This window comes from Sinocyclocheilus rhinocerous, unplaced genomic scaffold, assembly GCF_001515625.1.
Source record: "Sinocyclocheilus rhinocerous isolate Xijiao unplaced genomic scaffold, SAMN03320098_v1.1 scaffold1648, whole genome shotgun sequence".
NCBI classification, from domain to species: domain Eukaryota; kingdom Metazoa; phylum Chordata; class Actinopteri; order Cypriniformes; family Cyprinidae; genus Sinocyclocheilus; species Sinocyclocheilus rhinocerous.
In genome coordinates this window covers 1,116,607-1,133,174 of record NW_015647958.1, presented here as the reverse complement: position 1 = coordinate 1,133,174, position 16,568 = coordinate 1,116,607, and the positions used below count along the sequence as shown (strand labels likewise).

At 38.6% G+C, this 16,568-nt stretch overlaps 2 protein-coding genes across 3 annotated transcripts in view; one reads left to right on the top strand and one right to left on the bottom strand.

Annotated features, from left to right (window-relative positions):
- LOC107709441 (NEDD4-binding protein 2) overlaps positions 1 to 11,200 on the bottom strand; it is a 17,608-nt gene extending 6,408 nt beyond the window's left edge. The window contains exons 1-11 of the mRNA XM_016513914.1: positions 10,764 to 11,200; positions 8,538 to 9,471; positions 7,628 to 7,752; positions 7,241 to 7,329; positions 6,866 to 6,942; positions 6,471 to 6,623; positions 3,905 to 6,318; positions 3,204 to 3,289; positions 3,021 to 3,066; positions 2,619 to 2,785; positions 2,410 to 2,534 (exon numbers count right to left, since the gene is read on the bottom strand). Coding sequence (XP_016369400.1) covers positions 2,410 to 2,534; positions 2,619 to 2,785; positions 3,021 to 3,066; positions 3,204 to 3,289; positions 3,905 to 6,318; positions 6,471 to 6,623; positions 6,866 to 6,942; positions 7,241 to 7,329; positions 7,628 to 7,752; positions 8,538 to 9,471; positions 10,764 to 11,037 — 4,490 coding nt within the window. The 5' untranslated portion in view covers positions 11,038 to 11,200. The remainder of the gene's footprint in view (positions 1 to 2,409; positions 2,535 to 2,618; positions 2,786 to 3,020; positions 3,067 to 3,203; positions 3,290 to 3,904; positions 6,319 to 6,470; positions 6,624 to 6,865; positions 6,943 to 7,240; positions 7,330 to 7,627; positions 7,753 to 8,537; positions 9,472 to 10,763) is intronic.
- Positions 11,201 to 13,659: 2,459 nt separating this feature from the next.
- pds5a (PDS5 cohesin associated factor A) overlaps positions 13,660 to 16,568 on the top strand; it is a 36,908-nt gene continuing 33,999 nt past the window's right edge. Inside the window, exons 1-2 of one of the 2 annotated variants that reach the window (XM_016513969.1) lie at positions 13,660 to 13,790; positions 14,518 to 14,675. In XM_016513969.1, coding sequence (XP_016369455.1) covers positions 14,550 to 14,675 — 126 coding nt within the window. In that variant the 5' untranslated portion in view covers positions 13,660 to 13,790; positions 14,518 to 14,549. The other variant, XM_016513970.1, reaches the window with a different exon arrangement.

The window sequence follows — 16,568 nt, the reverse complement described above, 5'->3', positions numbered from 1 at the left end:
ATGTGGCGCTGTAATTCTGCCACAGAGATACACTAAAAACGGAGAAGAAGACTTGGACTATGCGCATAAACTGGTAAGCAAGCGGTATACAAAAGCGGTATACAAACGAACATGGAACAATACATTTATTAATCTATGTGAATGTTAGTTAATAAAAAGACAATCATTCAGTGTTTGTTCATGTTTTTGTTCATGTTTTTGTTGCTGTTACGTGACATAGCGGTGTCTGACTAGGGGCGAGACGTGGGCTGATGACGTCATTGTTTCAGAAAATATACGGATTCGCAGTCTACACGAAAACGCAAGGGTGGCGTTTTAAGATTTATCCACTCTGGGAACCGGTTTAAAAAAATATCAGTTTCACTCTCCCAAAACGCCGGATCCGTCTGGACAAAATGCCTATACGATACAAAATGTATGCGTATACAGCTAAACGCAGCCTATTGCGTGCATTTGAACGCAGAACTGTTCAGCTGCGCTGACGGCACACTCGCTGCTGCTGGACACTAAACACCGTCGAGCCGCTCTTGACAGCCGCGGCAGCACGGTCTCGTGTTGTTTCCACCAGCGCGGCAAATTATTAATAATTTCATCACTAATTGATGGATGTCTAAAACATAAAAATAAGGAGAAGCCTAAAACAAGCCCGATGCCCGGCCTGCGTCTGAACTATGATGTGAAAATTGTCCCGAAGCCCAGCCCTAGGGGTGTAAAAAAGTCAGGGCCCGTCGGGCCCGGGCTGAAATGCAGGGCTGTAGTTCAGGCAAAAGGAAACACCCATACTATGCAGCAATCATCCTTAATTGCAGAAATGTGAATGTACGGAAATGTCTGTGCCTGTGCATAAATACAATGTGCGATCAGTGCGTCAAGAGCACTCATACACGCATTATTATAACGGACTCACGCGTGCTTACTGTACGACTCCTGTACGCCACCGCAATCGTCTTTACCTTGATTGCAGTCTTCATCCATCAAAACTTTACTAGCGAGACTGGTTATCCTGTTAAGAAAACGTAGTTTGCGTCTCATCTGGCCATACAGCGGTGGGATGTGTTGACAATCCCTTCAGTCTGTACTTCTCACAGCGCGTGTGACGTGTGAGGGCTCGCGCTCTTCAGAGACAATCACAGAGTATGACAGAGCTCGTGTTTTAAAGCGAAACACACTGGAATAAATAATTCACTTAAAACGCAATGCGTGTCTCTGTTCTCTCTGCAATCTCTGATGTAATCAGCCTGGTTTCCTTTATATTAGCGCTGTTTTGGACGAATTGTTTGAATGCATTCGCTTACTGGATCATTGGACTGAAAACTTTCCTGGAGTTTAGCAGCTTAAAATGATCATATCAAATGATATATATACACTGTATGATATAGATATAAAATGATTTTATATATATATAATCTGTCAATCGATTCATTTAATTTAATCGATTAATCGTGATTCATCACGTGATTGTCATGAGTTAACTCATGATTAATCACAACTTAATCACGCATTTTTATCTGTTCTAAATGTACCTTGAATATTTTTCAAGTTTTTAATACTCTAATCAACATGGGCATGGACAAATATGGATGCTTTATGCAAATGTATGTTTATTATTAGTAAAACCATACTCAACAGAGCATGAAGAGTAGACATGTTTCAAAGGTCATAGATGTTTTTCAAAGAACTTGTTCATGTCTATTAGACACATAAAAAAAGAACATAGAAATACCAGGTTCCCATTACTTCTCTTTCTTTGCACTGAGCAATTTACTTGCACAAAGCTTGTTTATATTTTCGCATGACAGGGCAGCTCACTTCTTCTGAACATGCAAAATGTACATTTATTATTAAATTTTTTTGCCTCTCTGTGCCCACATACTGTATTTTGATGCAGCCAAATCCTGCACAAAAATCCTGATTTATAATCGAGCCGTCGTCTGATAAAATCAAAAAAATATGCGTATACACAAGATAAAGACAATAGCTGTGCTGTGATTTCGGCTATACTTGCAAGTAAAATTAGAGAAGCAACATAATATGCGTTTTAGGTGAAAGCGCTGCTCCTCTCAGTTGCTCACTGAAAAGATCAGACGCAGAGAAAGAGACGTGTGCGCACTGGGAAAGCAAGACTTTGCGCTCGTACGGCAGTACTGGCAAGTCTCAGAAACTAAATAAGGTTTGTCCAAGAAGTTGCTAGATATGTAGCTAGGCGCTTTTTTGGAAAAAAGTCGCTAAATCTAGTTGGCAACACTGTGCATCTCCCTTTCTCCAACTACGGACTAGGCCACGGGTCAAACAGAAAATGCGCGCTGCATTAATCGCGCACTAATAAAATTAGTGACGTTAAAATTAATTTGCGATATATATAGTTAAATATAATTATATACAGTCTACCACTATGTATCATATTCTCACTTGTGATCTCTGAAGATGTCCCTGAGAAAATGTCGGTCTATGGAGGGGAACATGGAAAACAGCTGGTTCTCCTTCAGCTTGGCTGCACCGTCTTTCTTATCCAGGTCCTTCCGACTTGACCTGGACTAAAACCCAAACATAGCTAATTTTCACTACTTTCTTTCAAAGTTCTAGGCAGTGATGATTTTTTTTCTAAGTGTGACTATTACCTTCTCCATGCTGTCTTGCATCACCTGCTCTTCGATCATGATGTCCCTCAGTGAGACAGGAGCACAGGATGCACTCCAATGATCCATAAAAGGAATTTCTTCACGCAAACCTAATTGGTCCCTCAGTCTGGTTTTGCTTCCCTGCGATTCACCCCAGTGGACAGGACCTTCGTTACCATGGAGACATAAAAAGAGATGGGGAGCAAAGAGCAGAAACAGAGAAAAATTATTTCCGGTACAGAGCAGTTTTCACAAATTGGATACACTTTGGTGTCTCATGACATTTTTAAAAAGCATTAGAGACACACATCCATCCCTTGTTTTTGCTGTGAGAACTATAAGATATGTTAGATAAAGTATTATTAATACTTGATAGAATATTGATAGAATAAGCTGTCTCACTCTCTTGGATTAGCTGATAGGACAGAGCTGCCTGTCTGTGCTTCTCCTGCCAAAGACAACAGACAGACACTAGGTAAGTTTTACATAAATTCAGAATCAGTCACATTAAACAACCTATGTTGTTTTTTGTAGGTTAATATCTAAACACTGTAAACATAAGAAAATCTAAATATCTGAACTCACTTGGATAGTCTCCTTCCATTTCTGGTGCAGCAGTTTGGCCAAGTTCAGGTCTATCTGCACTGCACAGTCATCTGATGAAAACGCACCTGCAACCATATGGAGTTCAAAGAGATTTTAAAACTATTTTATGAGTGTGAATGAACATTGATGTGGTTACTCATTTCAAAGTAAGAGCTTTTCACATTACTGTATTAAAAACAAAACTAGAATCAGTTTCTTTTTATCCGTTACACTACTTTTAAGCTAAATAAACTATTGCTTTTTAATGGGCTTTAGCCTTCACGGAACACAAGTTCTGTTCGAACAGGATTGCAGACAGCAAGGAAAAAACAATGCTTAATGAAAATGAAATCAACCACATAATCACATAGTTATGATAACAAAATAAACAGGCATCAACTTTTAAAAAGAGAAAACACTTCCCAATATCTGTTGTTGTTGTTATTCAAGACTGTGGGCAGAACGGAGACTTGGTAGAAGGTAGCCAAATTAGGGAAATTCCATCATGGGTAGGTCGTGTAAAAACTACTCCGAATAAAACTTCTCAGGGTTTGAAAATATAGACCCACATTACATTGAATATGTGTTACAGTTTTGTTATTGTTTTGGGTCGCCACTTGATGTCATTGGAACCATTTACTTGATTCACTAAATTAATAACTGAATGATTTATTTAACATATTGATTAGATGTTTTATTACCTGGACTGACCCCAACAGGTCCAAAAAGCTCAGTGAGCTGCAATGCAAGTTCAGTTGGAAGTTTCAGCTCCAAGGTTTGAATATCCATTGAACTTGGCTCCCTCCCACCCTGTGCAGTTCTCATTCTTTCCCTTTCTCGTTCCTTCCTCTCTTCCTCCTCTTTGCGCTCCATTTGGTCAATCTGATACAGCAGTGACTGTGTTATGGCATTCACCTCTGCTCCTGTCTCCTCATCCTCCTTTTCCTTCTCTCCTGCCTCCTCTTCACTCCATTCCTTCAATGCTTCCTCCAGGCATTGAACTTTCTCACCTTCTGTCACAAATGCCTCTTCCTGCTCTGGACCTTGCTGACCTGTGTTGTCTGTCTGTTGCTCATTAGCTGCCGTAACCTCCAGTTGTACTTCAGTGCCTTGTGTCGGCTGTTTTAATGCTCCAAAGGAAGTTTTAGGCTTACATTTCTCCTTTGTCATGCTTGCCTCATCAGATCCTTCAGCTTCACTTTGTGAACTTTGACCTGGAGTCCAATCATCATCAGCTTGGCTAACGTCACTAAGGTTAGTTTCTTGGGACTTGAGATTGATGCTACTTCCTGAACTGTTGCTGGAGTCATCAGACAATACAGGTCTGGCCTGAACACTTTCTGAGCCCATTACAGTTTCTGATGGTTTTATAGATGATTTACATGACTCTTCCTCAGGAACCAAATAATCATCTCCCTCATCATCTTCTTTATACAGTCGTTCTCCGGAATCTAGTAACAAGTTGGTTGTCCACTCGATATCTTGATGGTACTTCTCATAAAGGTCCTCCAGAATATCAATGGAGACACATCTGAAATGGCGGCTCAGAATCTCAAGGTTTTGCTTTTTAGAGTTAGATTCTCTAAAATCATTCTCTTCTACCTGAGAACCCTTCTCATGGACCACACGGTATGGCACTCCCTGCTGGCAGGCAGACTCCTGTTCACTTGTTTTTGGCATGAAACGCAAGGAGTTTCCCTCCAAAACAACACCACAAATAGATAAGTCAGAGTCTAATTCAGAACATTTCTTCTGGTCAATTCGCCAAAGCAAGGCAAAGTCCTGAGGTTGAGTCTGGGATGAGGCACTGGAACATGACTCCACAGGCAATGAAGGTGGTTGCGCTGTAGGTGTAAGATCAGGGTGCAGATGTGAAACAACTGGAGATTGTGAGCAAGGTGATGAAGGGCTTTGATTGGTGAAGGTAAGAGCCAGTTTACAAGATTTCCCCACTCTTCGGCTAAGCCCTCTTCGTCTTTCCAGACTGCTCTCTGAGTCTACGGCAACCTTTGAGCACAGAGTTTCTTGGTCATTTGGGCTCAATCTGCATTTATCTTCTGACAACACATTGTCCTCCTGCTCAACTTCATCCTGTGTGTTCTTCTCAGCAGACACCTGATTAGACTGCTCAGTTGGGTCTGCTCTCTGTTTTGATGGACTTGAAGAATTTGAGTAGTCTTTGCATGGGTCAGTGCACTCTGTAAACGTTCTCTCCAGCACACAGTCAGGAAGTTCAGGCCAAACCACAGTCTCCAGGTTCATGTTACCCTCTTTTCCACCAATGGAAGGGGAATTCAGAGTAGTCTCTTTACTTGGAGCTGGACCTTGGTAAAAACCTGGAGAAGAGTATATTCCACATTGCAGTAGATCTACAAGTTTTTGAAATTCAACTGTATTCAGCTTATCAGTATCAGAATGCTTGTCTTCATCAGCAGAAGTGTTATCTTTGTGTTCAACAACACTGGATTCCAAAACAGTGTTCTTAACAGTATTATTCTCTGAATTCTGAAGTCTTCCTTGACGTTGACTATGAGATTCCAGTTGCCAGTCCCCAACAAAATCCAACAGCTCTGGCCGCACTACTTTGTCTTCAGAAAGAGTCTCGCCTTCACATCCCTCCTCATCTTGCCCTGGAGAGTCAACACTGGGGTCAAAGTTCACAGGTTGATCAATGGCACTAGTTCCTAGTGCATTTCTATCTTTTACTCTGTCCCTCCTCACACGCTGAGCAATGGACTCTGAAAATGCCACAGGCGGCTCCGGAAACTTTTCATGCACTGACACTACAAATTCTTCAGTTGTTCCGCTACTCAAATTTCCCAAATCTTTTTCCGTATCCACAAGGCAGGCATTTAGCTCTAAGTCTAACCCTTCAGTATCAAGAAGATCAGACTGAGGAGTTCCAGACCCTTCCAGAATAATCTCATGGAACAAGACCGATTCCTTGGAACTGTATGAGCCCATTTCACCTTCTTCCTCACCTGCAGATATGGTACTGTAACTCTGGCTAACAGAGGATACATCGGGCAGAGATGAGGAAAGGTTTGTGTTGGGTTTGCCCAACCCAGAGTCACCAACAAGATCAGGATGACTGAGGCCAGGGTGAAAAGATTGCCTGAAGGGAATGAGAGAAATACATATTGTTGTTTAAATACATAAGAAATCATACGGCTTCACAGTCAGTGTTTTCATAATTACTAAAGGTGTGACACAGTAAAACACAACAAAAATTCTATGAAGTAACATTAATATAACGCATATACTTACTGGGGTTGCTCAGTCTCTGTTTGTGACGAATCCACAACACTTGTCACTGGTTCCGGTCTTTGTGAATTCATGATGCTCTGGACAGAGACAAATCGGTCATACCGTTCTAATATGCGTCTGATCTTCTCCTTTGTTACTTGATGCCTTGTGCGCCTTTATAAAGAGGGAAAATCACAGAGTTTGCAAAAATTGCAAACATTCATGATCATAAAATAACTTAAAAGCAATGGATCACAGTTGTGCATGAGTTCTACATATATTAAGGGTAACTTGCTCAGACTCCCAAGAAAACCAGTTTAAAGATAACTGTTCTTAAATTAGTTATGTTTATGGATTATGTATGAAATGTGTAGCAACGTTAGTTATTTCTGGATTGTGGTTGTGTTTTAACATACTTCTCCAGCTCTCTGGGTTTAGTTTTCCACCAGGTATCTGGCTCACGAAACAGCACCTTATATCTCTGTTTCTGTGCCTAGGAGAAGGAAAAAGTAGGCCTACAATCAGCACAATGGACGAATCTGTTTGCAGATCATGTCTCTGTACACTGTAAAGTATGGAATATTCTAAAGTTAAACCAATAAATAAGATATATAGTGATGTATAATTGTGTATCATGATATATGCATTACAATAAATTGTTCAACTTGTGAAATTAAACCTGGAAGAGCCACAGCTGATTGCTCAGACCAAAACATATGGTCATTGTCTGATATTGAAAATTAATAACTTAGGCCTATTTCATATTACGCATTTCAAAATAAATTGCTTACCATGGCAATGTATGGTTTCATCTCCCAACATTGCATATTGGTGTTGTCTATTATGATGGGTGACTGTCCTTTTTCAAAAGCCTCTTTTGCTGAAATGTGGATCACCACAAAGAAATTGCAGAAACATTATATAAAGATTAAACTTGAAGTGTGTAATTTTATGTGCTATCAGTGGTGCCGAGCAGAATAGCTAAAATAATGACCGGTTTCAAAATATTTTTCATCCAAACAGGTAGTCCCTCACCAAACTCACACTACTGGTTGAGCCAATGTTGCCATGTCAGGCTGGCTGAGTCTCTCAAACAATCAAGCAATGTTTTTTACAGTGACATTAAGTTGGAGAGTATACAATTTCACAGTAATTATCAATTTCCCTGTAATACTCACCTCTCTGGTGATTCCACTCGTGGGCCTCTCCTAGTAAATTTGGCTCAAAATGGTACTGTCCATTTCGAGTAAAATAATCATCAGTGCTTAAAACAACTCCTCCAGGGTTCTGCACCAACATAGCACTGAACAACAGAGAGAGACAAAAACTAATACACTTTATTTACGAACATACTCTACCATATCTGCGGTGAGCACGGTTATCTGCTAGTGTAGTTCATTTCAAAATCTACTTACAATACATGTGCTGGTATTCACTACAGCATACTTTGATAATTGTCATGTATTATTGCTTTCACAGTCTGTATGCATACCAAAAATTCTAAATGAAACAAGCTTTTGCTCTTTTGCGCCACAGGAGGTTCAAATATTTATTTAATGTTTAGCCTATTTATTAAACTTTTTTCTATTTATTTAAAATACAATTTTGTTTCTTAAATGTTCTTTTCAAAGGCCATTCTGATATTTAAAAAGTACACTGAAACTTCACTAAAACAACAAGGTTTATCTTGCAAACCTCTGTTTTGTAATGTAATACAAAGTGTTATAATACCATGTACCATGAAAAAAGCTTCAACAATTATAAAAATAAGAAAATTTGACACCACCACAATGCATATTTTCTACCCATGAAGCGTTACCAAAGGACAATCCATCTAATTCTTTTAGCACCATCTAAATTAATCTTAATGACCCAAACTTCCCCCGAAGGAAATCTATTTCCTCTACATAATGGAGTGTTGTACGTCATAAACTGCTTTCATGGACTACATAGTTTAAAGAAAAAAAAGCACATTATACTCTCTTCTTCCAGAACTTAAAATACCATAAAAGAAGAGGTTTCCTTTACGCTATTCCTTCTCTTTTCGGTAAAATAACACATATCCCAGATATGCGTCTTCTTGCTTACTTGGCAAGGGTGGTTTTGCCTGATCCAGGAGCCCCTCTAAGTAACACCAACAACTGCCCTTCCAATATGAGTCTGTTCCTGGGGGGCAGAGTCCACGACTCCGGTACAGTCGCAGAAGGTTTCAGAGGTGCTTGTCTGATAGGTCCATGAGCCAACCACTGAGCAGCAGGGATGGGATTAGTGCTCCAAAGTGTGGGGTTAGGAATGACAGGTGTAATGAAGGTTGGCCCCACAGCGCGAGGATGAAACTCAGCAGCCTGAGTGTTCCAGAACATGGCAGGAGTGCGGAGTGCTTCTTGATGCTGCTTTGCCGCTGCGTGGTTACGGAGTTGGTCAGGTCTACGGTAAACCTGGAAGGCTGAGGGCCGTGGTTCAGTAGAGCTGGCCTCCAGTGTTAGGTGACTAAAGTCAAGAGATAAGGTGTTGGTCTCAGGGATATGAACCCCACCAAAACTTAATTCATTCACGGGTGAACTACCGCCACGGGCCTCACTGAGCCCGGGGTCAGAGTATGAGGCCTGCTCAGCCTGCTCTGGTAAAGTTGGAGGAGCTGGAAGCTGAGTCTGGGGTGTAAGAGGCAGCAAGGAGAGAGGGATCGATTGAGAAGGAGGGGGCAGAGAAGACAGTGGTATGGAGGACATCAGAGGATGCGAGCTAGGTTTTGACTGCTGTGACGTCAATGTTTGAAGTTCCTTATCTATGAGAGCATCAAACTCCTCTGTCAGGTGTGTTTCAGTAGGACTGAGCTCTGCTTGAGATACAGGCTGGTTTGAAAAGATGAAGCTCTGCGCCGTTCCACTGAGGGGATCTGCTTGAGTGGTGTTTGTTCCCAGAAGAGCGGCTGCCTGCTCAAAACCTGAGACAGGAGGAGGGGGTGGAGCTATGACCTCAGCAGCATCTGACAGCTCCAAAAGGGAATCCATCGCATTGTCCACTAATGCAGAGATGAACAAGAAACACTTGAATATTTTAAAACAGCATATGTGCAATATTTAAGGACATTGTGAAATATTATTACAATAAAAAAAATGTTTTCTATTTAAATATATTTTAAAATGCAATTTATTATTGTGATGACAACACTGAATTTTTAGTAGCCATTGCTTTTCAGTGTCACATGATCCTTCAGAAATTCTAATAAACTGATTTGGTGCTTAAGAAATAGTAATATTTCTTATTATTATGAATAGTGAAAATAGTTTTTGCTTCTAAGAATATTGTTTGTAGAAATTGTTTAAAAGTTTGGAAATGCGTAAGGGTTAAAAATGATTTAATACTTTCAGCAAGTCTGTAATGTTACAAAAGATTTCCATTTCAAATCAATTCTGTTGCTTTAAAACTTTTAATTAGTCAAAAAATACTGAAACAATTTAGCAGTTTACACAAAAAAACTATTAAGTAGCATAAACTACATAATAAGAACCATAATTAATAATTGAGCACCAATAATAAATGATAATAAATTCGCACCAAATCAGCATATCAGAATACTTTCTGAAAGATCTGACAATTAAGACGTGGGGGGTGGGGGGGGAATTAGCTTTGCAATTACATTTTAAAATACATTAAATTAGAAAAGTTATTTTAGTTAATTAATATTATGTTTTGTAATGTATTTCTGATCAAATAAATGTAGCCTTGGTGAACATATTATGCCTTACAAAAACATTTAAAAAAAACTTTATTATCCCAAACTTGTATGTCATATCATTTTTCATTTTAAGAACTTAATCATATCATACGTCACAACGTCAACTTCCAAGATTTTAAATATAATATATATAATAATAATATAAAGAACATATAATAATATTAGGTAACTAAGTGAAGGTGGTGTTTTGGTATATGTAGCTGGTTTCTAGGTGGTCTAAGATGGTCATTAGGGGGTCCAAGCTGATCTTTAGCCATCTCTGACCATTAACAAACCTGCTACCAGTTGGCCATACCAGGTGAAGATGGGAAAGCTGGCTTTGGAGCATGGTAGTTGGTCAGGCAGCTAATGACCATCTTGCACCAAGTGAAGACCACCACACAGAAACCAGCTATGTTCCAAAACAAATCTACCAGCTACAGATAGGTTTTCCTACAGGTAGTAGTAACAAAAGGTCTATAAATACAATCGTTGATTATATTGTATCTTATTGGATTGTGTGCTGTCTGTTCCCAAAACTAACTTGAATTAGACACCTGCTAAAATTACAGCCAGTGGTGGCCATTTACTCTTACCTTTAAAATCTGCTTCTGAGAGCACCATGTAAATAACTTCTGAATCCAAATGTGAAAACATCTCCTGCATGCTCTGAATGATTTCGTCTCTGCTTTGAGATTCCAGCTGACCGCTCCTGAACTGCATGGATCCAAAGTTATCATATGATGAGTCCGGCCGGGTCACAAAAGGTCCGTTTGCCCCGTGTGCTCGACTCTCGGATCCGCTCCCGTATTCAGCCGCATGCAACGGGGCTCGGGAGGGACTCAGTCCGTTTTTCTTTTTCTTTGGCATTCTGCTGTGACCCGTTCACAAGACACCGACGACAAATCCACTGTTTTCAAGTTTTACTAGAGGAAGGAAAGTAAAGAAGAAAACCAGACGAACAACTAGTTCTTCTTCATGTTTTATGGCGGGTGGCATCCAACGTTAAGGTGCATTACCGCCACCTACTATACTGGAGTGTGGACCAGAGTGACTAACCCAGACCAGAGACGAACAACTCTCAGCGGAGAAGCGAAAATACTGCAGCGCCTCTAGTGGATGGAAACAGCATGACTCCAGCTTTGTTGTATTCTGCGAGGGAAAACTACATAGATAAACAAAAAAAATCTGAAACAGAAAGAGATTTAATGGCAAGCATGCCAACACAAACGAGGAATTTGTCTTGGTGAAACCTCCAGTACACAGGAAAAAATACAAGATAAAATAAGAGTAAATATATATATTAAACTATATAAGAAATGTAGGATTACACCAAATCGTAAACGAATAGCATGTTTGAACATTTTTAACAAATGTATCTAAAAAATAATTCTGTTAACCTGTTTGTTTTGTCCCATGTCTCAGGAATACTATTATATATTCTTGATAAATAATAGAAGTTTGGAAACATTACAGTTTTTAAATGTTTTAATGAAGTCTCTTGCTCACCAAGGCTGCATTTATGTGCTCAAAAATACATAAATAGACTAATATTGTGAAATAATATTACACTTGTATAAACTGTTTTCTATTGTAGTATATTTTAAAATGTAATTTATTCCTGTGATGGCTAAATTTTCAGCATCATTACTTCAGTGTCACATGATCCAAATCATTCTATCATTCATGCTGATCTGCTGCTCAAAAATAATTCTTATCAATGATCATTCAAGATTATTATCAATATTGAAAACAGTTGTGCTACTTAATATTTATGCAGAAACCATGATATACTACCTGAAGGATCCTTAGATCCTCACGTGCAAATTGTGTGTGTTGTGTTTTAATTTTTATGTTTTTTTTATTCATTTATAATCATTTATTCACATAATCATTTTTATAAACATTAGTCATTCATATGATTTATTATTTAATTATTTTTGTCATTTGATTATTTTTATCATTTATCATTATATTATTTAAGTATTTTTATTGTTTATTCATTTATTATGTTTCTATATTTTATATTTCTTATTCATTTTTCCTTGCTTATGCATTTTCATTGTTGTCCATCTCATGCTTGTGGGGTTTCATGAACTGTTTTGTCTGTATGAATAGAGATAGATCAGAGGGAATGTTTATGGAAACCCAAGGTTTATGGTTTTGTCTGTATGAATAAGAGATAGATGAGAGGGAATGTTTATGGAAGCCCAAGGTTTATTGGATGTTGCTGTGAAGCAGTTTTGGTATAACAGTGCATGTTGAATTTGTGCTGGTCAGATGAAGTTTGAACATTGACACATACACAACTAAGTTTGTTCAGTAAACTCTGTTACTTCTTTCCATCATCACTTCGTCTCCTGCTTCATGCTCTTCTCTGGCTTTCCTCTGTCAACTTCTTCTTGACTGACAGAAGACTGTTAAACACTCGTTTTGGGTATTTTTGGATACCAGACAAGACTTGCTGTTAACAGGGTTTGGTATGCAGCGCTGCTGACTAGTTGTTCTGTTACTGGACAAACTGATATTTTCTGACGGGATCTGGCGTCCGGGGCTGGATCCTAATTATTATCTGGCGTGGAGACCCGATCTAACATACCATTCAAATGTTTGGGGCCATTGAGTGTGTGTGTGTTTTATTCAGCAAATATGTATTAAATTGATCAAAAGTGACAGTAAACAATACAAAAGATTCTATTTCAAATTTTAATACTATTTCACAATATTACTGATAATTGTACTGCTATTTTGATTAAATGAATGCAGCCTTGGTGAACATAAGAGACATTAAAACATTTAAAATCACTCTGAAATATAAATTCACTCTGAAATATTACATTATAACTAGTGCTGTCAAACGATTAATTGCGATTAATCACATGATTCGCATCCAAAATAAAAGTTTTTGTTTACATAATATATGTATGTGTGCTGTGTATATTTATATATTATGTATATATAAATACACACACATGCATGTATATATTTAAGAAAAATATGTTGTTTATATATTAAATATATTTATAATATAAATTCTATTAATATAAATATAGACATGTAAATACATGTAAATATTTTCAAAATATATACATGTATGTGTGTGTATTTATATATACATAATACATATACACAGAACACACACATATATTATGCAAACAAAAACTTTTATTTTGGATGCGATTAATCGGTTGACAGCACTAATTATAACTCTATTATTTTCACAAATGTATATATATATTTCTTATGTATTAGTTTTTTTGTGGGGGAGTGGGGGGGTAAGTAAAAAAACGTATGCTATGCAATTGCCTACATTCAGATGTAGTTTTTTCACCAGTTGTGCAAGCCAATGTAGAGGTGCGTCTTCTCTGAGATTTACGGTAAACCAAGTTCGGCGCTGTTCTTTCAGATTTTATGCGTCTCTTTTCTAACCTGTATGGTAATGTTTCTCCCTCCATCGGCGCGTTGCAATACCGTCTTTCAGCCAATGGGGTCGCTGCGCCTCCACTTTCCACGCGAGGACGTTCGCACAAGCCTGTATGAAAGAGACGGAGCTTTGTGCCCTAAACTAAAAAAAAAAACACCCGAACCCGACTCATGCATTAAAACAACGAATTGTCTGTGAGGTAATGACCGGGGAATGATCTGTAGGCGGTTGTAAGGCAACTGGGGTCGCTCGAGGGAGTTTAATTCAAACAGTTTGTGTGGGATGATTAAGTTGGTGGTCGCTGTTTGCCTCGCTGAGTGAACTTGTACAGAGAAAACAAGTAAACAATTCAGATTTCTTACCGTCTAAAGTTAAGATAACGGCCGTAGTGGAGTAGTGTCGAGTGAGCGATATGGAATAAATGTTTTTGGGGTCACAGGAAGCGGCGGGTTGTGATTTTAATAGGTAAATGTGAGTGTTGGCTGTGTGTTTGTTGAATAGTTTGAGGCCTGGAGCTGACGGCTAGGCCAATAGCAGCTCAATGAGCTCTTTTACTCTCTGAGGTGCTTTTAAACGATGTTTTATTATCCAAGTAGTATGGTTATGTCTGAACGTGCGTAATATGAGGAGACCCTTGTCAGGAAAGCTTTACATGCATAGATACTACGTTTAAGATTAAAAGCGCGGCAGCGGAGCGGGTCTCGTTAGCTCTCTGGCTAGTACTGCTATTAGCTTCATTAGCTTCGTGCTTTTTTCGGGATTTTCCCGCAAACTGTCGTCTGTAGGGTTTTCGTATCATTGCACGGTTATAGAGATGTTAGCTACACGCCCAGAGAGCACGAAACAGAAGCGCATACGGTGTTTTTTAGTGTTTTTGTAGTGGTGTGGTGGGTTTGTGTGCTGAACTTTAGTGTTGTTGCCTATAGAGGCCAGTAGAGGACCGTCTGTCTAGAGAAGGATGATGGAGTTCCCGCAGCAGCCTCAGCAGCAAAGACCGGCGGGGGACGTAAAGATCATCTACCCACTGGGTGTCAAAGAGATCACTGATAAAATCAGCAATGATGAAGTCGTCAAACGACTCAAGGTAAGAGTGACAAATGCAATCACATCACTGGAATTAATATATCGAGCTTTATAGCAGGTTTAATTAATAGAAGTCACCAATTATATACTTTATTGGAAAACACTAGTGCATGCTTCAATTATTAATCTATAGTTGTATTATTTATACAATGTTTTAATGTCCCCTTCTTAAGATGATGAATTGGTTAGACTGGATGGCCATGATGTTGTGTCCTGTCGTTCTGTACTTGATCACAAGCAGTCACACGATTTCTTGTAACAGGTTAAATGGCATTTGTGAGCCTAGTTTAGTTCTAGTTAAATCCAGTTTTGACTCATCAAGGGGCGTTTGGTGAATGTACGTGGACCAGTAATAGTGCACTAATAATATTTGCAAAATGCAGCTATCATATTGCTATTGCTCAGGCTTTTAGGGCTATGAACATGGAGGCTAGAGGTTAAATTGAATAGCTCACAAAACTGAAAATTTTCTGAAAAATCACTCAGCCTTGGGCCATCTAAATGATGAGTTTGATTCTTTTTCAGAATAGAATTGAGAAATTTAGCATTACATCCCTTGTTTACCAGTGGATCCTCTGCAGTGAATGGGTGCTGTTTGAAGGAGAGCATCACAATAATTCACAACACAATTCCAGTCCATCACGTAACATCTTGTGAAGCTAAAAGCTGCGTGTTTGTAATAAACTAACCGATCATTAAGACGTTTTACTTCAAAGTGTTGCTTGCGGCTAAGTCCCCCATCTATAATATTGCCTTCTCCAGTGAAAAAAAATCATCTTGTCTGAAGCAGGAGAGAAATACCCACTGATCAAACGCAATCTACAAGCAAAAATAAAGTTCTAAACAAATATGAAAGTAGATTTTGATATGAGAGGACAACAGGGGATGCACTTTTTCACTGGAGGAATCATTATTATGGATTATGGACTATTATGGCCAGAAGTGATGATTTAAAGTTAAAAAGTTTAATGAATAATTAATTACAAACATGCAGCTTTTCACTTCACGAGATGTTAATTGATAGACTAGAGTTGAGTTGTGGAAATATTGTGATGTTTTTATCTGCTGTTTGAACTCTCATTTTGACAGCACCCATTCACTGCAGATGGTCCATTGGTGAGCAAGTGATATAATGCTAAATTTCTCCAAATCTGTTTTGATGAGGAAAAAAAACTTCTCTACATCTTGGATATCCTGAAGCTGACTACATTTTATTAGCTTGATGTGATCAGACCTGCACCTTGGAGACTTTCACTTTCTTTGAAAAAATCCCTTAGACTTGCACTGACAGAGGGAGTAAAGCTAGAGAATATTAATACTTTGAGGTGTGCACTTTTGATTTGGGTCAGTAAACAACTAATTTCTTGCTGTCATTTTCATTGATGTTTGTGTTCTTTCTGTTTGTTTGCATAGCCTATGTATTTATGGAAGTCAGTGGCACGGAAAGGGTAGTATTGTTTAGAAAAGCTTTCAGAACAAAATAACTTGGTTTACTGCATTTTTCTTACTGTTTATTTATTTTGAAATAATTTTTGGGAATAAATGTAATTATTTTAAAGGGGTCATGAACTGCCTTGTTTGAACCCCCCTCATCAGATCACTCTGTTTGAATAGGCATTGTGGATTGTAAACTCTGAAGTAAACCCCCACTGCTATGATTGGCCGAAAATGGCAAAAAAAAAAAAGCTCTTTCGGTGTTCGGCCGAATAAGCGAAAAGACTGAATAAATTGTACCAAACAATGACATGAAGCGATCAAATAGAAGTGCACACTAATGCAGCAAACATGTCAGCAGTGTGGAAGCATTCAAAACTGTCAGAGAAAGACAAAAAATCATTACAAGCACCGGCAGCGTGAGACTGTTTAGTACTGCATCGCATGTCTTTAATGAGAA